This window comes from Phalaenopsis equestris, unplaced genomic scaffold (genome assembly GCF_001263595.1).
Source record: "Phalaenopsis equestris unplaced genomic scaffold, ASM126359v1 Scaffold000094, whole genome shotgun sequence".
Taxonomy (NCBI): domain Eukaryota; kingdom Viridiplantae; phylum Streptophyta; class Magnoliopsida; order Asparagales; family Orchidaceae; genus Phalaenopsis; species Phalaenopsis equestris.
The window spans coordinates 2654543-2681834 of record NW_018164536.1 but is presented as its reverse complement, the minus strand read 5'-3'; the positions used below and the strand labels follow the sequence as shown (position 1 = coordinate 2681834).

Genomic DNA, 27292 nt, shown 5'->3' with positions numbered 1-27292 from the left:
CGCGGCCCGCGGGCAGGCCGCGGGGTTTGGCTTACGGCCTACGTTTAGTGTAAAAACCCAAAAGTGGTTCGGATAAGCTGGCGAAACGCGCAAACCAAACGGTACAGCGGCATTTTAAAAACACCACCCGCACTTATAAGCTGCCCCAAACGTGCTTTCAACAAAAGTGTAAGAAGCTTAAACATAATATACATTTTAAAAAATGCATCAAGCGTGGCTATATACACAGATATATATATATATATATCATAAAAATACCACTAATTGTGTTACCTGCACTTAAAAATTCTTCGTGAAGGGTGGGTTTTTCATTAAGATTATACAAAAATTTGTGCAATGAATAAATTGAGAAAAACGCATATGAGACAAAATTTTCATACGAAAATCGTAGGAGAGAAACAATTCGCATGTATGTTATTAATTAAAATTGTTCAGCTAGTGTCAATTAAGTACAGCAAATGGACCTTTTCCTACAAATAATTTTTTGTAGACGAACCGACAGACATTTGTCGCCCATTATACGGAGATGTTGTTATTAGCATATGATATTTATGTCTGATTTTTCTAATGCAAATATTAGCGTCGAATTTGTAGTTGTTGAGCAAGGAAAGATAAATTTTGATATTTGTGCGGATTTTGCGTCCAATAATTTGAGATAAAAATTATACTTAAAACGAAACTTTTGGTGGAATTGCGACAGTTTTTTGCGTCGAATTACGTCCTATAAAGCGAGGTGAAAAACTATACTCATTAGCGCCGAACTATATCCAACACAAATTCAACGGAAAGCCAACGCCAAAAAACTAAAATACATATCCCGTGCGCCTAAATTCATTTCTCCTCCCGCACCTCTCTTGTCCCCCTTCTCTGCCTGAATCCCTCGCAGCCTCCCCCTCTTTGCTTCTCGCTCATTCGCTCAAAAACATCGCCCTCGCTTATGAACCTTCATGATCTAGTCGCCATTATGTTCACCTAGACCTAAGAAAGGTATTTGATATGAAAAACCATGACTATTTTATTTTCTTATAAAATTTGTTGTAAACTAACTTTAGTTTTTTGCTAAGTTAGATACTTAATCATTTAAGTGAAATCTGTATATTCTTCAAAAGACTTATTTGTGACTCATTTGAAAGTTAATGCATTATGACAACTTGAAGTAAGTATTTATACGATAATGTACAAGCTTGAAAGAATACTTTCACTTGACTTTCTTATATTGATGCAGCATCTGCTGGCACATATATCATATGAGGCATATTCAGGCATCTATTGAGATGTAGCAATAAATAATTTTTAACAATTTATTTAAAATTATTGGCATATCAAGCTAAATAAATATTTTATTATAATTTTTTTAATAAATTGAAGAGAATTTTGAAGATTAAATCACAACCAAAAGGCTTAATTTGAGAGGCATATTTAGTATAATAGAATATTAGTTTTTGTTCTTACTACGTTGAGCAGCGGTGACTCATCGATGAAGCTATATGTATGGTGTCTTAATGATTTATGATTTTATTCTTTAGCAATCAGATGAAGCATCAAGATAATGCATTCATGTAATCTCAATGATAAGAATCTTTGAGTGGTGACTATTTATGTTCTTCTTAATTAAGGTGAAGTTTAATGCTTCCTTGAGTAAGATGGATTATTTAGTAATAGTTGTTCAACTCTGTAACTCAAATATAATACTCCCTTGATTCTAAAAAGTTTTAATAAGTGATTAGGTTATTTGTGAGTTTATTTAATGTGGATGATGAGAGTATGATAAGTGAGAAGCTTGGAAAATTCTACCCATCAATGTTTAAACTCCCCCATAAATTCTACTAATTGCGCACACATTCACTTATATGTAAGTTGAATTAAATAATAACACATGACTATTGATGTGCTTAATAAGTTCATAATTAAAAAGTTGAAATTACAAATTCGAGCTTGCTAGATCTCGCTCGGGTACCTATGTGCATCATGAATATGTAGCCAATTTTTGATGTAAATGGCTATAGATTTCACATGTTCTTAGTATAAGAGAAAATTAATAAATAACTCTAGTGTTTGTGTAAAAGTAAACATCAATTCAAATAATGAAATAAACTACTATGGGATTTTCAAGAAATAGTCCAGTTGTAATATCCTAACTTTATTAAGTAAAGTGTATTTATGTTCAATTATGAATAGTTTGATCATGTTATTAATCATAGACTAGTAATTTAATCATTTTGTTCTAACATGACAAACGAGTCGAGTGTATTATCTTAGATACCCTCATAGAGCAAAAGAGAAATTAAATGGGGTGATCGCCATCAAAGCCAAACCCAATGTGATTATTGAAGTTCAAATAAGTATCAAATCTACTCATTAGGAAGAAGAAATATCTGATTTTTGCATTCTAATTAATTTTGATAAGCAAAAGTTTAAATGATATTAGTGATGCACATGAAGAAATTAATCATATTGAGTATTATTTAGGTGATGATTTAGATTAAGAAATTTTACGTTCAACCTCTAGTCATTCATCCCATGAATAAGAATGAGATGTGTACGCAATTTTTTACTTTGTTCATTTTACTTATTTTATTCCACATTTAGGGTTTAGTGTTTTTTTGCTGATTTTACTTCTTATATTTGCTATTTTTAATTATTGTGCTTTGTATTTTTACTTCTTATACTTCTGCATTTATTTTTTGCACTTATACTTTTACTTGTGTTGTTTATTATTTTTAAATTCTTCTATTTCCTTATTTTTACGAGCAACATTATGACAATCATCACCATAATCTCTGCTTTCAGCCTGGCCCATAGCTTCACCCCTAAAGTCGCCAGTGTACTACACTTCATTATATGTCACAATACTATCATCACTACTTTCATTCCGGGTAGGTCTCTTCACATTTTTAGACCATGGCATGTCAAGCATCATGTGACAAACATACATTGAGCCTGATGAAGATATGTAAATAATTTAGAGCCTAATAAATGCGATTCTTTTTCTATTTGTTTATTCAACTACTAATAATTTATTATTACATGTTTTATCCATCTAAGTAAAGTGTTCACCGTATCAGGGATATCGTTAGAAGCAAATATGATGCTCTGAACTTATTATGTAAATAGATTCTGATTGAAGTTTTGAATATATAGTTTAGAGTGTTTGGGCTAAATCTTAAATAAAGATCTTAAATTATCTATAACTATATTCATCAAACTGATTGATGTTTGACGTATACCAAATATTGATATATTTTTTAACAAATTGTTCATAATTATTTATTTAGTTTTATGCTTTTTATGATATTTGAGATTTTAGATGCAATTTATGAGTGATTAGACAATTTGAGAAGCAAATGAGATAAAGAACTCAAAACGAGCTAAGCTAAGCTGAATAGGGTTGCCCAGACCCGCTCACCATACCCAGGAGAGAGGAGTGGAAGGAGAGAGAGAGAGATAGAGAGAAAGAGGGTGAGAATATGGTGAGCCAACAGGGGACAAAGAAAGAGAAAGTGAAAGAGAAAGAGAGTGCAGAGACAGAGAAGTGTCGAAGAGTGCATGAAAGAGATAGAGAGAGAGCGACAAAGGGAGAAGGGAGAGAAGGAAATTGAGGAGGGAGGGGGTATGGGAGAGAGAGTTAGAGAATTGGAGAGGGATAGTGAAAAAGAGAGAAAGTGAGAGAGAGAGAGAGAGGAGAGAGAGTAAAATTTATTAATTTTTAGCAAACTTAGGAAGTGGAGCATTCTGTCTATACCTAGGCATTGGGCGCAGGGCTTGGCATGGGATGGGCTTATTCAAGCTTTGATCGACCAAAGGGGCTTTGTTCAGGCTTGACCCCAGTTTCTATTTATAATTTCATAGTTAGGCCCGCCCACCAAATGGGTCAGGCCGGCCTGCAAGCTCACGAGCCTTAAAAGAAAAATGAGTTTTCATGTCAAAACTCATTATCATTTCCCTTAATTAAAAAAATAATTAAATCAAGAAAATTGTGCTTAAATTTATGTTGAATGAGTTTGTAAATTTTTAATTTTTTAAAAACATGAATATAAATTTAAAATTTTAATTAATTGTTAATATATTATTAGTATTATAAAAAAAAGAAATAGTTAATATAATATTTAATAATTTCCTCAAATCACATTATTGATTTAAAATAATAAAAAAAATTTATGTAATATGAATGATAAAAGGATCCACGGCAAAAGTTCTAAATTGATTTTATAGGTACCATACATCAGAATATGACTGCACAAATTTTGAGGAAATTTGGTGGGTCTCACTTAATGAACACCAAAAGATTGCATTGGGATAGTCCAAAGATGGAAGTGTCATGCAACGTTTCCTTCAAATGGAACTACTAGCAAACCAAATGGAGGAACAAGCCGAATGAAAGAATATGAGACACCTAATCTTAGGGACAGTCATTTGTAACCAGCTCCCTCGACTAATTATGAGATTTTTCACAAAGAAGGCCACAGAGCACCACGTGGAATATCTTCCCAATCCTCTAAGAAGGCTCCTTTTCTAAGAAGAGTTGCTCGTCAGATTATGGCGATAGACCCTCTGCCTGAGAGTCCAAATTCACCCTAATGACAAAAAGGTCTCTATTGGGGACTATCTTTAAAAGACTAACCAAAGACATTCTAGTCAATCGAAGACCTCTCAGCCAACCGAATGATTCTCAGACGACCGAATGATAACACCATCAGGCCATTAAATGACTCTATTCAAATAGTTGTGACTACGAAACCATGTCGTCATTAGTTATAGATATTAGAGAGTCCCAGTGTCGGTAATAGATATGAAAATGTGCAATACTTACTTGTAACATTCCTATTAAAACAGGGATAAACATGTAATTTTACTATATATCACTAGGATTTATAAATAGAGAGCCATTTCTTCAATAAAGAGCTATTGAATTGTTTGTCTCAGAACTTGTGTTACTGTCTATTTTCCTTTATCTCTCTAACACACTCTCTGTCTCTCTCTTTCTCTATGTTATTCTTATCCGTTCAATGCACTATACCCTGTGTGTGATCCACAGACCATTTTTGGATTCAACATGTACATTTTTTTTTTCTTATGCGTTAGGTGAATTTATTTGATGTGCATACACATAGAATATGTAATATTTTAAATTCAGAACATCTCTATATGTCAATACAAATGATTTGAGTAAAACACCACAAAAAAAGATACACTTATCAATTTCTATTTAATTATATATCAAACACCTGAACTTCAATTTTTACATATTTGTCATTTTATTATCTATACATGAATGTCATATTTCATTTGTTTAAAAATAAAAAAAAATGGTAATTTTTATGTTATATGAAAGAGTATGACTATATGGAGAAGAAAAAGAAAGAGAAGATTAATCGCTTTAAAAGCTTACAATTGTGAACTATACTGATGAGACCGGGCTATTGGGCGTGTCCGATACGATGTAGGTCGGTCTCATTCGAACTTTAACCAATTTGAAACAGGCTTGGCCCCATAAACTTCTACTTATTTGTGACCAATCTTGTTCATTTTAAGCGGACTTATCACAAGCCCGTGGGCCACCCGCCCAATGCCAATCAAAGTTTACAAATTTTAGATTGTTGTGTCAAATCTTTCGGCTTTTTAACACCACCGCTTCTTTATGAGCGAAGTGCCAAGGACCGAAGACCTGAGTGTCAATGGAGGTGATGCGCCACGCTTCCACCTTTCTTCTTCCCTCATCGTTAGAAACCACCGATAATTTCCCGTCGTCGGTGGACGCCCTCATTATCCTAAACCAGCGTCTCCCTCGTTTTGCTCCTCTCCTCTGGGAACGCGGTATTCTCCCTCCTCCCTCTAAATTTAACTCTTGGTTTTCTACTCCTTTTGTTTGTCTTTGCTTCGATTTGTTAAGTTCTGGAGTTTTGCTTCGTGAACAGCGAAGCTGAGGGTTTGCGCGGATGGAGGGGCAAACAGTGTTTTTGATGGAATGCCGGAATTTTTTCCCGATGAGGATCCGTGGGAGGTTAGGCTTAGGTTTGTTCTTCTTTTCTTTCCTTTTTTTTTTTACTAATAATAATCTTCATCGTTTATTTATTTCTTTTAATTTTTAATTGAGGATGAACGTGGTGGTGGTACAGATCCTAGAATTAATTCTGTGTTATTCAGGGTACTGAAATTCATAGTCTTGATTAAAACATGGTGCTGCACAATTAACTTCGCCTTGAAAAAAATTTTTGGTTAATTTTAAAACAAATTGTTGTTTCTTTCCTTTTTTTTTTTTTTGGTGAAATAAGACTATATATTTTGTAATCGAGGTAAGAGTGACTTGGTTTGGTCTTGCTTGGTTTGCTTGACTTGGCTTGCATTTTCTTTAAACCAAAAGAAACTATTTATAGAAAACATGAGAGCGGTAGGGGGGGCAGGGAGAGAAGAAAATAGAAATTTTCTTGTAAACGTCGAGCGTAATTCCTCGAATAAATAAAATCCTCTGCAGCTCCGTGGACGTAGGAAAATTTGCCTAACCACGTAAATTTGTGTGTCGCTCTGGTGTTTTTTCTCTACGTGCAATTTTATTCGTTCCATTTTTTATTTTGTTATCATCGTTTTTCACAAAAACTGGTATCAGAGCTTTGGTTCGAATCTAAGGAAGAACAATAGGCGGAGACGAAGTGATGACCTCGGGGATCGAGACTCGGGGATCGAGAAGGGGATCGAGAAGTTCAATGACACAGATTTTGCTTACTGGAGGATGCAGATAGAGGACTGTCTCTATGAGAAGAAACTTTGTTTTTCGTTACTAGGAAAACGACCAGACAAGATGAACGAGGCGGAATGGAATCTGTTGGATCGACAGGTTCTGAGAGTTATATGATTAACCTTGTCGAGATTGGTTGCCCACAACGTCATCAAGAAGATGACTACTGCAGATCTCATGGCGACTTTATCAGGTATGTATGAAAAACCATCGGCGAATAACAATGTGCATTTGATGAAAAAGTTATTCAACTTGAAGATGGTGGCACATAAAGAGAATTATAGAAATCCCAAGTAGATGGAGAATGACAACGCAAATATGGTAACTGTAAAAACACAGTATGCACTATTGCAAATTGTTTATAGTTCTGATGATTACTGAAAATTGGATGTTGTCATCATTGTCAAATAGTTGGGAAGTCATGAGGATGATAGTTAACAGTTCTGCAGGTAAATTCAAGCTGAAATATGATGATATTCGTGATTTGATTTTGGTTGAGGAGGTGCGCAGGAAGGATTATGGCGAGGCCTCGTGTTCAAGTTCGGCGCTGAATGTTGATTCCAGAGGGAGATCACATTACAGGAACTCAAACAGAGGAATACCAAAATCAAAGTCTGGTCAGCAGACAACCTGTTGGAATTGTGGCAAGGCTGGCCACATAAAAATGAACTGCAGGAATCCTAAGAAGAAGGAGAATGATGGTGTTAATGTTGTAACTGAAGAAATACATTATGCACTATTTCTGACAGTTTACAGTTATGTTGGTGACTGGATTCTAGATTCAGGGGCTTCCTTCCATACATCTTCCTGTCGGGAGTTAATGCGAAATTATGTTGCAGGTAATTTTGGGAAGGTATATCTGGCTGATGGAAAAGCTCTAGACGTGGTGGAGATGGGAGACATTTTGCAAAAGGACAGACACGTTCCTGAGTTGAAGAAAAACCTCATCTCTGTGGGGCAGCTCAATGAGTGTGTTCGTGGTCATGCGTTAGTGTTCTTAGATAGCACTTGGAAGGTTACCAAAGGAACATTAGCATTAGCTCAGTGTAAAAAAACTGACACACTATATATGACTACAGGTTTGTTTTGCAAAAGGACAGACACGTTCGTGAGTTGAAGAAAAACCTCATCTCTGTTGGGCAGTTCAACGAGGGTGGAGGGTGGTCATTCGGTAGTGTTCTTAGATAGCACTTGGAAGGTTACCAAAGGAACATTAGCATTAGCTCAGTGTAAAAAAACTGACACACTATATATGACTACAGGTTTGCTCAGGCGTGGACACATGAGTCAGAGGTGCATTATGGGGAAGTAGAAGAAGGTCCATTTCCTGAAAAGTGGCAGAGCGCCAAAGGCAGGAAAATCAGACATTGTACAAACAAATGGTGGAGAAACATAGAGCTATGAAGAAATCTTACAAGATGAGAATTCGAGCAAGGGGGAGCTGACCAAGAAGGAGGAGACAGATTCCCTGCCAGAAAATCAGACTTGGGAGCTGACAGAACTTCCACCAAAGAAGAAGGCAGTGCACAACAAGTGGGTGTATCGGGTGAAAACTGTGTTTGGTGGCAGTAAGAGGTACAAAGCAGTATATGGTTGGATTGTTGAAAAGGGCTTTCAGCAGGGGCAGGATATTGCTCATGCAGTGAGAGTTGTAAGCAGATACAAGAGTAACCCAGGAAAGAGCTTGGTGGTACGAGGCTACGTTGACGGTGATATGTTAACTGAGGGTGTTACTCGTGAGAGCGGAAGTTGGGCTCGACCTCAGCTGGGCTTCTAGCATGAAGAAAGGCTTCGAGTTGCAGATGTGGATGAGATCATGCTTGAAGAAAAAAGGTCGGTACAACTAGTAGATGATACAGCGAGTAGGTGATGCAGTTAGTGTCTCAGTCTCCAAGTGGGAGAATTGTTGGGTAATGTGGAGACCCGGTCCACAGAATTTAATTAGCTTCTTAATTAAGTATCTCACCTACCGCTCACCTACCACACTCACCTACCGCTCACCTATCACATCTCACCTACCTTCCACCTACCGCTCTCACGGTTTCTATAAATAGTCTCTTTTGGTTTAAAGGAAATGCAAGCCAAGCAAGACAAAGCCAAGTCATCTTGAGAGCTAAGAGAAAGAGAGGAAGAGAGAGAGAGAGGAAGGGGAGAGAAGAAAATAAATATTTTCTTATAAACATCGAGGCACTCGACGATGTAATTCCTCAAATAAATAAAATCCTCTGCAGCTCCGTGGACGTAGGAAAATTTGCTGAACCACGTAAATCCGTGTGTCGCTCTGGTGTTTTTCCTCTGCGTGCAATTTTACTCGTTCTATTTTTTACTTTATTGTCGTCGTTTGTTACAACATTAGGATGGAAAAATCGAAACATTTATGTCTGGTTTTTAGAACCCTAGACATATATGCATCAACTACTTGAGGCAACCTGAAGTTTAATGAATAAACATATATTTTGAAAAAAAAAATTTTAATTTTCTTCATTTAGCTTGTGTGGCTATGACATTGGCTGGCAGATGTTGGCTCAAGCTTACTTCATTCATCTCACAAGATATCGTCTGTGAGCTGAAATTGGAGGTGTGAATTATGAATAAGAGGGATTGAAAAATTAAAGATAATTAGTCAATAATTAGATGAAGTTTCCTTGGTCTTTAAAGTCTGTAAAGTAATGAGTATTTGGTTAAATTTTTTTAAAGAAGTGCTGTCCTTTTGGCTGAAATGTGAGAACTATAGCTTTTTTTGTCAATTCTTTTCTTGATGTTATACATACGTTGTGTTGATTATGTTTGATGGTTGAATTATAATTGATATGCATTTATAGGTGGTAGTGTTTATACTTATTCAGACACAATTTTTTTTTATGGTGATAGGTACAAACCAGATGTAATTAATGGTGACATGGATTCAATAAGAGCAGAAGTGAAGGATTACTATTCTGATTTGGTATGAAATATTATTTGATGACTTATGTTTTGTGTTTTTTTCTTTCTGTTGTTCTTGTGAGAATCTGAAATCATCTATGACATTTTTACCAATTCGTGTCAAAATTATGCTTCTAATGCTTTTAGCAATATAAAAAAGTTTTTAAAATCATAAAAATTAAATAATGCAATTTATGATGAATTGAAAAAAGCCTAACCAGAAGGCTAGTGTAGTCTCTGCTCATCCATGCGAGAGTTATCGTCATTTCTATTCTCAAGATAGGCAATTATCTCTATTCTGTTATAGTATGAATAGGTGAAAGTTTAGGTTATTTATATCAAAGGAAGAATAATAGATTGCAGCCGAGATGGGAATAGATTTAACACTGATCTCTAGCTGGTCTGGTGGTGGCTCAAAATCGAATGGAACTAGTAGCACCAAGCGCAAAATTAATTCGTGCTTAGATTTTGAACCAAGTATGCCAGAATTTGCTCAATTTCTTTGGCCCATTTTAAGCCAGCTCAAATGCTTGAAATCACCAGAAATGAAATTGAAAAAAATTAGCAATGCTTTGTTTTACCCTAATCATCACAAATTTGGTTATGCAGTTATTCTATTTAAAGCAGTATATTACAATTTTTCATCATAAAAAATTAATCACAGATTCAAATTTTGAAAAAAATTATACATCTTGTTTATTCATAAACAAAATTAAGATAACATGCAAGCAACTTATGTAGGTTATGATAATATAAATTATGGGCATTTACATACTTACCACATAATTTGTATGTATTTATATATCTAACATCTAAACTTTCACATTTACATGCATATAACTCAATTCTTTAATACGACATCAAAAATACCACCAACATTACCTATATAAAAGTGAAACAGACCTTTTCGTGAAAGTGAAATACACATTTTCATGCATAGGTTTATGACACCAAGATGTTATTAGTGTAAATATCAAACTTTGGGTGTTAAATATTTAAATACATAAGAATTGTGTGGTTTATATGTAAAGTTTCCTATAATTTATAATGTGAATGAAATGAGAGCAATCATTTTCTTCTCAAATGCAACTTTTTGAATAACTTCATGTGTGAAGAAAAATGCACTCATTTTCCTTTACAGATCTTATAATTTAAAATCATTCTAAGGGTGTGTTTGGGGTGGCGGCTATTTTTCTAAGAAGCAGTTGTAAAGCTACTTCCTGGAGAAGCAACTTATTAGGAGCTGTCAGAAAACTGCTGATGAAGAAGCAGTGGTCTGTTTAAGAGATCTGTTGTGATGCTGCTATTTCTGATGAGAAGTCTGTTTTGCCCCTATTCCTATATATATAATATATTCAAATAAGTGCAATTTTTCAGAATAATTACAACTAAATAACAGAAAGATGTTCTACCACAAGAAAAACATCAGTACAATGCAAAATATTCTTATACATAAAAAAATGATCAGTTATTTGAATGATATAACTACAATAGTAAGGACAATAACAGTAACCAACAGTCCTAGAATGATGTCCGTCTTGAAGTTCTGATGATCGAATCAAGTCTTTAGGACAATCTCCTCTCCTTGCTAGCATCTCTCTTCACATGATCATGGTTTGGTGGAACTCATCAGTGTCATCAACCCAACAGAAACAGTCACAATCAGTAAGAGTCTTGTTTCTGGGACAAGAGTAAAATCCTCTCTCGTAGCTGTCTTTTCTTTTTGATTGGCACTGAATCACCTATCGCCACAATGGCAAAGCGAAACTTTCGAACTACATGACGCTCTTGAACTCATATTTTCTGTCATTATAAAATACTATAGCTCCAATTAACCAAAAAAAGCAATATAACCTTCAATAAATATCAAAGAGTAAATTGTCTTAAAATTAAAAATAAAAGCTTATTAAGGTACATAAAAGAACTATAATATAGATTGCTACAGAAAGCAATATAACCTTCAATAAATATCAAAAAGTAAATTGTCTTAAAATTAAAAATAAAAGCTTATCAAGGTACATAAAAGAACTATAATATAGATTGCTACAAATATTTAGAACATATATATCCAGAGAACCAACGTAGCGTTGACATATGAATCATCAACAATAAATTAGCAAGTGATATCACATAGTACAGTCTTTGCACTTACCAAAATATCAGTAATCAACTCTCTTAACTGTATCATCTCCTGGACGCTTCTCCTTCAAGACTTTTGTACTCGTTAGTCTTGAAGCGCTAAATTTCGGCCCGATGTTGGTTAGCTTCCTCAGGCATGTAGGTAAGATCTTCATTTAAGACTCTAAAATCGATATTATCTCATGATGGATATCTTCGTATAATATTATGGAGTGATATTGTCGCAATAATTTATCTTCATTTGTTTTTTGAACAATGCGTAGGCATATTTTGGATTATGACATACTTCTTCCTCCATACACCGAGTGCACTTTCGATGACACTCTGTAATGACGAGTGTATTTTGTTGAAGAGTTCATTCCTCCCTTTACTCACCTGGGCTCTCAAAAACAGGAAGTTGATGCCTCGTGTCGGGAAATGACTTCAAAAAACCCCATTGTAATGAATATTTTGAGTCGACTAGGTTATATTTTCTTGAATAGTGACAACTTTAGTAGATTTACTCAAATGAAAATATTATATTGATGGCTAAAATGCACCAATCTTGAGGAGGCTCAAAATCAAATCCATGATATCAAAAAGAAAACAAATTTGGTAGAGAGGATTTAAAAGTAGAGCTCGGACTCAAATCCATGATATCAGAAAGGGCTTCATTTAGGATCACCAATTGTGTACTTTAGGCATAAAGACCAGGCAATATCTGTAAAAAGTTGTAGAGCTGTTTTTTTCAATTCACAATTGGTAATCATTGGAGCCTTTTGTTTTGTTTTATTCCATTATTGCTCTACAAAATATTTCACAATAAAAGTAAAATGTGTCACAAAAACAAAGTCCAAAAGCATCACTGTAAATGGAAACCAATAAACCAACAGGTTCACAAACCATCCAAAGCAATAAGATCAGATAAATCTCAAAAACTATGGCATACAAGTTAGCAGAATTTATTTTCTCGTATGTTCATGCAGGAGAAGTTATGAGAAGTTAGATATATATGAATACTATTTTTCTGCTTCGTTGAGAATTTGTTTTGGACTTGTTTTTTATATGTTTGTTCTCATGTTAGTAATTGTTAATTTGCTTGCTCTTGCCTCTTCTTCAGTCTAAGAAGAACATTTAGGGGCAGAAATTTGAGAACTGGTTCTTTTTTTTATTTGAAAGATTTTTACCATTAAAAATGCCTATGTTCTGATGCAAACTTGAAGGTTATATGCATATTAGTTATCATCAATCATTTGTCTCTGTTTCAATCACACTAGTCAGATTGTGTTCTTCAACAAATCATTAGAGCTCAGTGAGATCTCTTAATCAAAGAAGACTCCATCCATAATCACCAATTTTTTCATTTATTCCAACACTTCTATGTGTTATCTAACAACAGGTAGTATCTGTGGAAAAACTTACTTGTCAATTTTAAAATTTATAAATGGTGACCGATTGGGTGTCTTGATAGTTATTTTTCATCATCGCTTTAAATAACTATTGAAAGATCTCGTCAATAATTGTGATTGTGTACCATATTTGTCATACTCAATATTTAGAAGTTTATGAACTGTACGAGTAATCTTAGGAATCTCTATTTATTTACTTCTGTATTAGGTTAGTTAGTTGAATAGTATATTTATCCTTAATTATGGAGATTAGCTATCTTTTTTGTTCCTAGTTAAGCTCTTTAAATAGTTGTACATCAATATAGAATAATCATTTAGCCTTCTTATATTTTTTTGTTCACTGTTTTTATGATATCAGAGCAAAAAATCCTAAGTTTGAATTTTTTTTCTTTTCATCTCTAAAATGTCTGAAGTTACGTCTAGGACAAGCCAGCCTCTTCAGTCATCTCAGTCCGAACCTCAGAGAAATACATCTGAAAACCATCCCATTCAGATCACTACAATCCAACTAAATGGTGATAATTTTCTTGGATGGTCACAACCTGTTCGCATGTATCTCCGAGGAAGAGAAAATATTGGTTATATCACAGATGATACTAAGCAGCCTGACGTGAATGACAAAACTTATGTCATTTTGGATACGGAAAACTCAATGGTAATGACATGGTTGGTCAATTTCATGACTGAAGAGATAAGTGCAAATTACCTGTGTTACTCTACAGCCAAGGAATTATGGAACAATGTTTCAGAAATGCACTCTGATCTTGGAAATCAATCCCAAATTTATGAGTTAACTCTATGACTTGGGGAAATTTGCCAAAGTGAGGATTCTGTGACAAAGTATTTCAATTTTCTTAAGCGGATTTGGCAGGACCTAGACTTATTCAATAATTATGAGTGGATATCAATCGATGACTGCAAACAGTACGATAGTGGATATTGGCCGAATCTTCAAATTTCTTGTAGGTTTAAATGTTAAATATGATGAAGTCCGTGGCCGAATAATTGAAAGAAATCCCCCGCCTCCAATTGGTGAAGCTTTTGTGGAGGTAATGAGAGAAGCGAGTCAGAAGCATGTGATGTTGGGGAGGAAGACTGCAGCTTCAATTCTGTCCGTGGAAGGATCAGCGCTGGTCATTTCTGAAGCTCAAGTAAGCAGTAAAACTTCTCACAACCAGCATGTAGAATACAAAAACAACCTGCAATGTGACTACTATGGAAAGTCATGCCACTCGCGAAAAATGCTGGAAGTTGCATGGTAAACCACCTAATTGTAAGGGAAAAAAATATGTTGAACATAGCACACCTACAACAAATGAGGCCGAGTCATCTCCATTTAGTAAAGAGCAATTAATTCATCTTCTTAAACTGCTGAAATCTTGCTCATCATCTAATGCTCATATCGGTTCATATCGGTTCTATAATGCTCATATCGGTTCTATAGCACAAGTAGGTAGTAATTTTTTGGTTTTATCTGTTCTAGGAAGTACCACTCATTGGATCATAAATTCAGGAGCCTCTGATCATATGACAAGCTGTTCTCAATTATTTAATTCGTATTATCTATGTTCCGGTTTCGAAAAAATCAGAATAGCTGATGACAGTTTTTCACCTACTGCAGGAAAAAGAAATATTAAAATTTCCGAAAAAATCATTTTGAAATCAGTTTTATATGTTTCAAAACTTACATGTAATCTTCTTTCCCTTAGCAAATTATCTAAAGACTGATTATTCCATTCTCTCCTTCCAATTGTGTTTTTCAGGTCCTGAACTCAGTAAAAATGATTTGAACTGTTAGAGAAATAAATGGGCTGTACTATTATGATGGAACTTATTCTGCAAAGACGGTTGGATGCAAATGGGAGTTCACGGTGAAGTTTAAAGCTGATGGAAGTGTGGAGAGATACAAAGCGAGAATAGCACCAAAAGGATTTACTCAAACTTATGGTATTGATTACCAAGAAACTTTTGTTACTGCTGCTAAAATTAACTTTGACCACTTCATCAATTTGATGTAAAGAATGCATTTTTAAATGGAGAATTGCAAGAAGAAGTATATATGGACCTGCCACCCGGATTTGAAGAAAAATTTGAAAAAGGCAAAGTGTGCAAATTAAAAAAGTCTGTATGGATTAAAGCAGTCTCCTAGAGCTTGGTTTGAACGTTTTGGTGGTGTTATCAAGAGACGTGGATTCTCTCAAAGCCAAGCTGATAACACCCTTTTTTTTAACATTCCATCAAATGTAAAGTAGTCATTGTGATTGTCTATGTAGATGACATAATCATGCCAGGGGATGATTCTCTTGAGATTAGCAACTTGAAGAGGAAAGTTGAAGCCGAATTTAATATTAAGGACTTGGGAAAGCTGAAATATTTCCTCGGGATGGAGTTTGCAAGATCCAAGGAGGGAATTTTTGTCAATCAAAGCAAGTATGTGCTTGATTTACTCAATGAAACAGGGATGATAGGTTGCAAGACAGCAGATACATCAATTGAACCTCATGTAAAGTTGAAAATAGCAGCAGCTAATGAGGTAGTGGAGAAAGCACACTATCAAAGATTGGTAGGGCCACTAATCTATTTGGCTCACACTCGACCTGACATAGTTTTTGCAGTGAGTATTGTGAATCAATTCATGCATTCACCTGGACATACTCACTTTAAAGTTGTATTCACAATTCTGAGATACCTCAAGAGAACTCCTGGAAAAGGACTTTTGTTAAAAAAAAAAGAACTTCTGATAGAGGCCTACACAGATACAGATTGGGCAGGAGATGTAAATGATAGAAGATCCACATCAGGTTATTGTATCTTTGTAGGCGGGAAAAGTAAAAAACAAAGTGTGGTGGCAAGGAGTAGTGCTGAAGCAGAATTCCGATCGGTGGCACATGGATTATGTGAAGTGTTATGGGTAAAAAGATTCCTGTAAGAGTTGAAGATTCTTGTACCAGCACCTATTAAAGTTTACTGTGACAACAAGGTTGCAATTTCTATAGCTCATAATCCAGTTCTACATGACAGAACAAAACATGTAGAAGTTGACAAACATTTCATCAAGGAGAAGATAAATAATGGTGTGATATGTATGTCCTAGATACCCAGTGCTAGTCAAACAACAGATATACTAATAAAAGGTTTTCCCAAAGTGCAACACGAGAATCTAGTTAGCAAGTTTGTCATGAGTGACATCTTCATGTCAGCTTGAGGGGGAGTGTTGAAAGATCTCGTCAATAATTGTGATTGTGTACCATATTTGTTATACTCGATATTTAGAAGTTTATGAACTGTATGAGTAATCTTAGGAATCTCTATTTATTTTCTTCTATATCAAGGTAGTTAGTTGAATAGTACATTTCTTCTTAATTTGGGAGATTAGCTGTCTTTTTTGTTCTTAGTTAAGCTCTTTAAAATGTTGTACATCAATATAGAATAATCATTCAGCCTTATATTATTCACTATTTTTAATAACTATTGTATAATATTTCTCTATTGCTAACTTATATGGCATAAAACCTTTAGGTTTGCTTAAAACAAATGCATTGCCAGTGCTCAAATTTCTCTCCCAAAATGTTCATGTACAATGAAAAGAAGGAAATTACAAACAAATCGACAATTACTAACATGAGAACAAGCTTTTAAAAACAAGTTCAAGAAAAATTCTTAGAGATACAACGAAATAGTACTCATATATCTATTTTTTCATGACTTCTCCTGATTGATTAAGAGAAAAAATTGATGTTGCTAACTTATCTACCATATAACCTTCAAGTTTGTCTCAAAGTTTATGCATTTTCAATGCTAAAAAACTTTCAAATAAAAAAATGAAGCCAGTGGTCAAATTTCTCTTCTCCCAAAAATGTTGCACACTGAAGATGATAAAAGAGCAAGCAAATTAGCAATTACTAACACGATAACAGACATTTAAAAAATAAGTTCAAGAAAAATTCTCAAAGATACAAAGAAACAGTACTCATATATCTATCCTTGCAAAACTTCTCCTGAATGATCATGAGAGAGAAATGATGGTGTTTGCTTATCTGTCATGCAACCTTCAAATTTGCCTCAAAATATATACATTTCTAATGGTAAAAAACTTTTAAATTAAAAAAAATAAAATCAATGCTCAGATTTCTCCCTCCAAAATGTTCATGTAGACTGAAGATGAGGAAATAACAAATTGGCAATTACTAACATTAGAACTAACATTTAAAAAACAAGTCCAAAAAAATTCGCAGAAATATAGAGAAATAGTACTTATATATCTATCATTTCATAACTTCTCATGAATGATTAGGAGGAAAAATTAATGTTGTTAACTTATCTGTCATGTAACATTCAAGTTTGCCTCAAAACATATACATTTCTAATGGTAAAAAATTTTCAAATAAAAACAAATGAAGCCTATGCTCAAATTTCTCACCCTAAAACATTCTCGTTGACTGAAGATGAGGAAAGAGTAAACAAATCGACAATTACTAACGTGAGAATGTATATATGAAAAACATGTCCAAGAAAATTTCTCAGAAAAATAGAAAAACAATACTCATATATCTACCCTTCCATAATTTCTTCTAAATGATCGTGAGAAAAATAGATGCTGCTAACTATCAACCATGTAACCCTCAAGTTTGCATCAAAACAATGCATTTCTAATGTTAAAAATCTTTCAAATAGAAAAAAATAGAACCAGTGCTCGAATTTTTCTCTTCAAAATGTTTCTCTTGACTGAAGAAAAAAATTACTAACATTAAAACAGGCATAATATAAACATATCCAACAAAATTTTTTAGAAAAATAGAAAAATGGTGCACACAAACGAATGCAGAAGCCGAACACATTGCAAATCAACCTTCTGTGAAGCCGAACGAGGAAATGAAGTAGTGGGAAACCGAAAACGCAAAAAAGGCATAAATGAAAAACCTTCAATGGAGGGAAACAACAAATCGACGACACCGACAACAGAGGGAGGCGAGCGCAACCGAGTTTCTGCACAAAAGACACAGGTGACAAATGAGGGGAGGGGATGAGGGGTATTTGCGCAAATATGGTTAGGTATTTCGCAAATTGAAGAGGGGTAGCAACATCAACTACCACTCACAACGGAGCTCTTGCCACGGAATGCACAAGCTCCCCTCCGTTTCGGTTTTCGCCGATCAGCAACTCGCTGACCGTGAAACTCACTCGAAAAAGAGGTTCCCAAATGCACCATTTGTCGTTCCGGAGACGATAAACCGAAGGAATGGGCTCCCAAACGCGCACTAAGTGAACATGAAAATTTTGGCGGAAGATTGTATTTATCGGATGAAGGCTTATACAAGAAAAACTATTTTCTAATTTTAACATAATATCATTTCTTACAAATCCTCCAAGGTTTCCACTTCCATCATTCTTCAATTCGTGCTTCCTGTTACCATAAAAGATAGTATGCTTGAGGCTTCACGTTTTTTCGTATTTTTTCCAGAATATTTTGTATATTCATTTTATGTAATGATGCGTTGGTCTTGTAAGTTGATTGCATCCAATAATTAAAGAAATGGTCATGTTTTGTCTATCTTACCTCATTTTTCAGCAGTATTCCAGAACATAATGTTGGCGAAGGGAGTGCATATGTTGTAGTTTTGGCACTCTTTTGATGTCAAATTGAATTAGAATTCACTTTTCCATGCACAGTTGGGAAATTCCAATATTTAAGATGTAAGAAGTGAAATTTTGAGAAATTTTAGATAATAACCTGTAGTAAGATTTTATGGTCTGTAATTGGGGATCAATGTTTTATCGAGAGAGATTTGCATGTTATCATCAGCATTATGATGGACATTCCGAACTATGTGATTCATGGATTGTAATTAATAGTTTTATTTGATTGGTATTTGTAGATATTTTAGAAAACTATCCTCGCCATGAGTCATGTTGTAGTTTTTTGTATTTACAAATCGATATTACGGAACTATTAAAAAACATGGTTAGAAATATCTTAATCTTAGACCATGCGGACCATTGATTTGCAGCATTTCATTCTATGTTGTTAATCTTAAAGTTTATTTAACTTATGGAGGTGTCATTGTTCCTACTAGTAGTTTGTGATAATTTTTATGTTTTAAAAGCTGTTTTCCATGTTGAAGACGGAGGAAATATGGTGGAATTTGGTTTTGACAAGAGCTAAAAATCTTTACGTGCATGTAAGTAAAAAGGTTGTTGGGAAGGCCATAAAACCAGTGAAGTCACATAATTTAATTAATGATGGATGTACACACATTTAGCTAAGGGTTAACGAAATTCCGTCACTTATTCTAGAAAATAGTAATCATCATTGTCATATGAAAGACAATAAATTGTAAATTGAAACTTTATTTACTGCAATTAGATTCCTATTTTCCATCTGATTAGACTTTTCCTGAGATAAATTTTATAAATAAAAACTAATATTATTCATAGCTAGGCAGATCATTAATGTAGTTGATGCCTCATCTCCTAGTATGATCCTTCTATGAATCACTTGCACGGAAATAAATTATAGCGGAACAACTATCTTTTTAAAATATTTGATGCAATTCTCCAAATGAGCTTTGTTTCAAAATCAGACATTCTGGTTACAATAACTCTTCATTTGCATGCTGCTTTTCTTATGTGCTTTCTATTTTGAAGCTAAATACTCCAGCAGGGCAATATGTATTTCTTTTGTTTTTATTTTATTTTTTTTGTTTGGTATTTTGTCATATTTTGTCATCCATTGCAGGGGGTTGAGATTGTGGACAAATCTCATGACCAAGGGTCAACCGACTTACGCAAGTGTGTAACTTTTATTTGTGGGGGCCCTTCCATTTTGGAGAAATCGAATGTAAGCGCTTGACTATAATTCTAAATCATATTTTGTTAACACTGATGATTTAAACTGTGCTTTTGTTGTAATTCCTATAGTCTATAACTATGCATTACAATGAATAAAATATTTTGGGTACAAATGAACATGCTATGACATGAAACTACTCCTTTTTCTCATTATGAGGTAAAACTTGGCCTCTTTCATATGAATTTGGAAGATATTATTATTCTCATTTTTTTTAAGATATTATTATTCTCTTCTTATATCTTTTCTAATTTTATATTTCATTAATGTTAACATTTCATTTATATAGTAATTTAGCAATCAGGGGCGGAACCAAAATGTAAAGTGAGGGAGGCAAAATTAAAAAATCAATTAAAATATATTGAAATTAAAATTTATTTTTTAACAAAAAAAATAAATAAATGAAATGAAAAAAAATTATTGAGAACAACTTATAAAAAAAAAAGAAAGGCAGAGGTAGACTTAAAAGGATTTGGGCATATTATATAAGAAAAGATCTTAATCTATTAGAGTTAAATTAAAGTATGACACTAAATAGGACTCATTGGAGAAAAGGATTCATGTGACCAGCCTCATATAGTGTGATAAAGACTTCTTGTTATTGTTGTTGTAACGTATAAAATAAAAAAATAATTCTTTTAATCTTATTGTTATGAATGTACATCTTAAATTGTGTCTGATAATTTTTTATGGCATTGAAATCATCAATCATTGATTTTATATGGAAACTCATTGCAATATTATTTTCAATATATGTTATCAAGAACTTGCAAGAGAATCATCTTTTATTTTGTCGAGATATTCTAAAAAAAATGATTTTGACGAGCTTCAATTTTAAAATGTTGTAATTATATTTTTAAGATAGTTTTTTTTTTGTATCTGTGAAATCTTTCAAGTTAGAATTTATTTATAAATTGATAAATATTATTAATTTTAAGTGATCTATATTCATCTCAATGATTCAATGTTGAACTAAGAATTAATAATTATATATATATATATATATTATTTACTTTATCGCTAAATTTCTTAATTTACCAAATTTACTTAATTTACCGTTACCTTCTCCGACAACGGCGCTAAAAACTTGATTACAAAATTACTCCCCCGCGGCTCTGAGACAAGGCTTGCCCGCTCGCGTGTTCTGCGCTCGATCGCGTGTTGCCCGCTCGCGTGCTCTGCGGCCCGTCTCGCCGCTCGTTGTTTCCTCTCTGCTAGGCTCGTCTCCCGCTCGTTTTTGCGTTCTTTGCGCCCGTTCCGTCTCAACCCACCATCCCTTTCTTAGCTTCGGCTATTTCGACGCGATTTTTTCCCAGCCTGCTTTCTTCTCTAACGTCGCAACTATCTTTGAAGATGGTTTCGGACAAATCTTATGCAGCTGCCCTTGTCGGTGTCCATGTCTCAGGCACACCAAAATCATCATTTTCCCCTCTTTCGTTTGTGTGGGGGAATAACATCAAGAAACCTGGTAGGAAGAATGAGAAGTCTGCCATCTTTTTTACAGAAGCTGAAGGTATTCAACTTGCTTCCTCCTGTCGTCTGAATTTGGTTGGGAAATTTCTATATGGTCATCCCAAAATGGAGTTCATTTGCAAAGAATTTGAACTTATACTCCTTGTTGGAGAATGAAAAATCGAGCTATTAGATGGGAGATACATTTTTATTCAAATTAGCAATGAAGAAGATTACATGCGCTTATTTGCTAGAAGGATAATATGGATTGATAACAGAGCAATGAAGATTCTGAAATGGTATGTGGATTTTGACTCACGTACGAAACCTCTAATTATTCCGGTTTGGATTCGTGTCCTTGATCTGAAATTTCATTATTTTACTCAAAAAGTATTGTACTTTATTGTCTCAGGTTGTTATAAACCACTCATATTGTTACTTTTAATTTGTCTCGTTCTTCTGAAATCAGAGTACTTGTTGAAAGAGACATCACTTCACCCGCTTCCTAGGAAATCTGGTTGGGCACACAACATCATGGATATTGGTAGAAGGTAGAGATTGAACATTTTCCGTACATTTGTTCGAACTGTCATATGTTCGGACACTCCAGTTCTCAATGTCACCATCTACACTTCTCAATAGTTCTCAATGTCACCATCTACACCCCCACCTCAGACCAAAAAAACAAATTGTTCTGCTAGAGGCTGTGATTCCATCTCCTTCTTATCAGACAGATAATATGACAACTATTCAATCCCCAGTTGTAGCTCCCTCGTCTTTGGAACCTCCTATCGTGGGGGAGGGAGTTTCTTCAGACCCCGCTTGCCGTAGATCCTATCACTGATAATACAAATGGAAATACTTCTACTGTTTCACAATCGCCTCATAAGGTCCAGAACGATGTTAATATTACTCAGGTTTATGGGGATCAAGACGTGCAACGACCTACACTTATCCGACCACCTTTGGAATCTACTGATAAGATGAGTCAATCATCGAATGGGGAGTGACAGGTCTACACATCTAGGAGGAAGAAGAAGAATTAAGATCTACTTGAGCTCAGGAATCTGATGGATGATACTTTGATTACTACGGGCAATGGGACACACCTTACCAATTTGTTAGCCGGCTCACTTCCGAGAACTAGAGGAAGGAGGACTAAAGTGGGACGTCCCTAGCACTTTTGTGCCCTTTTGTGGCTTTCTGGTTTTTTACCTTTTGTATCTTTGTTTTATCTGAGTTTTTGTGTATGTTGTATTGTATGAGTTGGGCTTTCTTTTAGGTCCTCTCATACAACTTTCCTGTATTTATTTTCGTATTAATATATTTGCCCTCGGGCTTTTTCAAATATATATATATATATATATATACACACACACACAATATTTTTAATAAAATAATTTTACCTTCTGAAATAAAGAAGATTATTATGTTTCTCTTAAATTTTAGAGAGGATATTTGATTGTTGATATTAAATATGCATTGCATTCAAGGTAACTTATGACATCCTTTGCAATGCTTGACAAATATCAACATATGTAAATTTTAAATTTTTTGTCATAAGATATAAAATATAAAATCATAACTGTGTCGCAGTGTTCGATGATGGTTTTGAATGAAATCAGGAGAGGGGAATTGAGATGGAGATTATGAGGTGGGCAGCCTATAATTTTGGTCGGGTAGTGGGGGGATGGGAGGAGTCATGGTTATATATAATTTTTGTAATTAGTTTGAAGTGACTTTTATTTAACATTTACAATTTTAAAAATATTAAATTATTAATATATAACATGATATTACATAGTTATTAAAAATATAGAGCATTGCTCCCCTCAACCCCCCTTAGTTCCACCACTACTTTTATTTAACATTTACAATTTTAAAAATATTAAATTATTAATATATAACATGATATTACATAGTTATTAAAAATATAGAGCATTGCTCCCCTCAACCCCCCTTAGTTCCACCACTACTAGCAAATGAAGAAGTGTCTCACAATTACAAAGAAATGAGAGAACATCTTGTAGATTTAAAGAAAAAAAAATAGAAGACGCCCCTTAGTTCCTCCACTGCTCCTTATCTAATACTTAATCCAATGTTATGTATCGGTAGCATTCTTCTAATTTTTTTCCTTAAATCTTCAAGATGTTCTCTTATTGCTTTGTAGTTGTGAGACACTTTTTCATTCTAACTATTCAACTTTAAGATTAAAAGCTATTTCCGTCCCTCCATCCTTAATTTTTCATGAAGTAATACAAGGTTCTTAAACATATTCATCTGAGTATCATTGATTTTATGGTATTATTGATTTTACTTATCAAATGTTTATGTCATGTACTTAGTATTCTATAATACTCTAAAGCCTCTTATTAAAAATATAATGTTTATTTTAACTTATTTCAATAGATATCTTGCTTATCCAATAGCAAATAACATACACCAAACTAGTTAATTTTGAACTCTTTTATTACCATTTCCATAAACAATACAAAATGGTATGGATCTAATATTGATCATTGATATAATCATTTTGTCATCGGTAACTCTTTGGTTTATCCATACTTATTTCTAATAGTATGATTATAACTTGGAACTCTTACACTTATTTTGCTTTCTTAGCCATAGAAGCTCAATCCTCATGACACTCGAGCATAGTCTTCTTTTAATTATTTTAATGGATCTTGTACATATAAAACAAAATTATTTTGTTATCCTGACATTTTTTTCCAAATCCTTGTTCTATTATCATATCTTATAAACTAGTTGTATCACTCGTACATTTAATGATTTTGTAATTACCAGAATGCTTAATGTCTCTGTAGTTAATTTGACGTTGTTACCAAAATGCTCCTCTAATTGTTTGATGCCCTCTTAGTCAAATTATTCCAAACTTTAAATTGTGCAGTAATTGGGTTATAACCACAAAGACAATTTCATGTGCTATAATACCAATTTTTTTAGCAAATATTTTGAAGGCCCGGATGACTTGTATAATGAATGAAAAAATTGCTAGCCTTATAGATTTGTAAATGTTCTTCAACTTTGATCTTTTTGGTGCTCTCATGGGAAAAGCTGTGTTATAGATACACTTCCCACGTGAATAAACTTGAAATTTGAAATATTGAATCAGTGTAATCTTATGGTCCAGTCTTCTATTTTAGTTTTTGGCAAAAATACCAGTGCAAGATTCCATGTGCTCCTAAATGTTCTTACTCATCTACCATCATTTAAGAGTATTGTATAATAATAACATCTTTATATTTATCAATAAAGTCTACATCTCTATATGTAAAAACTTAATTGTATCAATGAATTTAACACTTTTTTTTGCAGAACATTTCTTCAGTTGAGTTCTTGCAGCACCATTCTATTGTTTTCAAGCTTACCTGTTAGATTAATTGTTAAAATTCTACTGCAAATATTTATGCTTAAAACTTCAGCTTTGTATTCTTGTTCTTGGAGCACTTGGGGGAAGATTCGATCATGAAATTGGTAACATCAATGTGCTTCATCGGTTTTCGAACGTGCGCATTATTCTTCTATCCGATGATTGTTTGATTTTTCTTCTTTCAAAAACTCATCGTCATGAGATCTATATCGAGTCATCCGTGGAAGGTTCGCAATGTGGTCTGATACCAATCGGTGCACCATCAGCTCGTACCACAACACATGGTCTTAAATGGGATCTTTGTGAGTATCCACAATATTTTTCATCGTCCTTCTTTGTATTATATCACGCACACACTCATATATATAGGGCCATTTACATACATATTACATCAAAAATATAATCATTTTAACTTTTAAAAAATGAAATGCATTTTTTTTTTTCATGCATAGGTAAGGTGGGATCATGTAAAAATTGAAGTTTAGATGTTAGATATGTAAGTAAATAAGAATTGATTGGTATTTATGTTAATCTTCCATTTATATATATATATATATATAGCATTTCCCTTGTCATGCTGCTTAATATAAAAAGGAACATTTTCTCTTATAATCACATTTTTTTCTTAAGTTAAAGCAAGTAGGATCTTTCAAAACCTAATATGATATAAACCGTAGGTTGTGTCACTTATTTACTATCATGCTTAACAATTGTTTGGAAAAAAAATATATTGGCATAGGATATTCTGACCAAATTTTTTTTTATTTAGATGGATGTCAAAATCTTTAGATCGGCTTTAAGCCCATATCTTTTTGCATTAGTTATGGTTGGTCTTACTGGACATTTACTGGAGGATGTACCATGGTGTATGTTTTTTGCTGATGATATTCTTCTTGTGGATTAGACGAGAGAAAAAGCTCAGGAAATTTATGGAGATCTACATTGAAGTCTAAATGACTTCATTTGAGTAGAACTAAAACTGAATACATGGAATGTAATTTTAGTAGTAGTAGCTCTAGTGATAGAAGTGTCACTTTGGGTGATCTAATTATTGAAAAGCGTGAACGATTTAGATATCTTGAGTCTGTTATTTAAAGTGATGGTGATATAGATGGGGATGTTAATATTAGAATTCAAGTTGTTTGGTTGAAGTGGAGGAATGCTTTGGGCCTTTTGTGTGATAGAAAAGTTCCTCTTAGACTGAAAGGAAAATTTTTTAAGATGGTGGTGGGACTTGCAATGCTCTATGACAATGAATGTTGGCCTTTAAAAGAGAAGCATAATACTTAGTTAAGTGTTGTCGAGATGAGAATGATTAGGTGGATGAGTGGCTTTACACTTAGAGGCAAAATGAGTAATGAATATATCCATGATAGGGTTGGTGTAGCTCCAGTGACGGACAAAATTATAGAGAGTCGTCTTAGATGGTTTGATCACATTAAATGTCGACCATCTAATGATCCGATTAGGAGAGTAGATGTTTTAGATTCAACTTATGTTAAGAAAGACAGAGGTAGACCTAGGAAGACTTGGGCTTATTGTTTAAAAAATGATCTTAATTTATTATAACTAAATGAAAATATGACACTAAATAGGACACAATGGAGAAAAAGTATTCATGTAGCTGACCCCACATAGTGGGATTAAGGCATTGTTGTTGTTGTTGGATCTCAAAATCCTTAAATTTACTTTGAGATGCATGATAATTTTTTAATGATTTTTGAAATATATTATACTCATCTCAAAGCAAATACAAAGAATGTGAGGCTCATCTAAAATAAAATTTGTTGGGAATATTTTGTGCTGAAACTTTTCCTGCTTCTTTGTCTCCAGCTGAAACGGGAATGCATTTTGGTGGATTGGTGAGCACATCTAATTCTGTGCGGGAGGAGAAAATTACAGTTCAATCTGATGTAGATCTCTTGTGGACAATTAGCCTTCGCAAACCATGCTGATGAATTCCCATGTGCCCTATAGATTTTAAACTTCTATAATAACAGGCAATTTTCTCAACTCATATGCAAATTTATATTTTGAATGATTGCATTTGACCAAATTATAGAAAGGAGCATGCAAATAAATTGAATTTGTGGGAGGAGCATGAAAAAAAAAAATTTAAAGGAGCTCAAACGCTCCCATTGGGGGTGTTTCATGTTTCATGTAAACATGAAACGCTCCAGAAACGCCCCTTTGGGGCATATTCATTAAAGTATTATAAAAAATAATTTTGGGTATATAATATGATATTCTAATTAATTTAAATATTAATATGTATTACCTATTATTATAAATATAATATTAAGTTATATTACATTAATTAATATTTAAATAGTATTAAATTAATTTAAAAGTCTATAAAAAAATAATTAATTAACAATAACTCAAATTCATAATTTTTTTCACGTTAAAATATCCTCATA

General features: G+C 33.8%; 1 protein-coding gene across 2 annotated transcripts; it reads left to right on the top strand.

Moving 5' to 3' along the window:
• The first annotated feature begins 5631 nt into the window (after nt 1-5631).
• On the top strand, nt 5632-26992 carry LOC110020136 (thiamine pyrophosphokinase 1-like). Of its 2 annotated transcripts, none has more exons than XM_020718129.1 (6): nt 5632-5814; nt 5916-6012; nt 9605-9677; nt 19919-20020; nt 24925-25174; nt 26706-26991. In XM_020718129.1, the coding sequence occupies exons 1-6, from the start codon at nt 5676-5678 to the stop codon at nt 26825-26827; spliced, it is 783 nt and encodes a 260-aa protein (XP_020573788.1). In that variant the 5' UTR covers nt 5632-5675; the 3' UTR covers nt 26828-26991. The 2 variants fall into 2 exon arrangements, with proteins under 2 accessions (XP_020573788.1, XP_020573789.1); XM_020718130.1 differs by having other exon boundaries at nt 5725-5814; nt 5916-6001; nt 26706-26992.
• Nucleotides 26993-27292: the final 300 nt, after the last annotated feature.

Coding starts and splice junctions, on each gene's coding strand:
- LOC110020136 (XM_020718129.1), top strand. CDS start 5,676: ATGGAGGTGATGCGCCACGCTTCCACCTTTCTTCTTCCCTCATCGTTA. Junction 6,013..9,604: donor CCGTGGGAGGTTAGGCTTAG/GTTTGTTCTTCT, acceptor TTATGGTGATAG/GTACAAACCAGATGTAATTA. Junction 9,678..19,918: donor AGGATTACTATTCTGATTTG/GTATGAAATATT, acceptor CATCCATTGCAG/GGGGTTGAGATTGTGGACAA.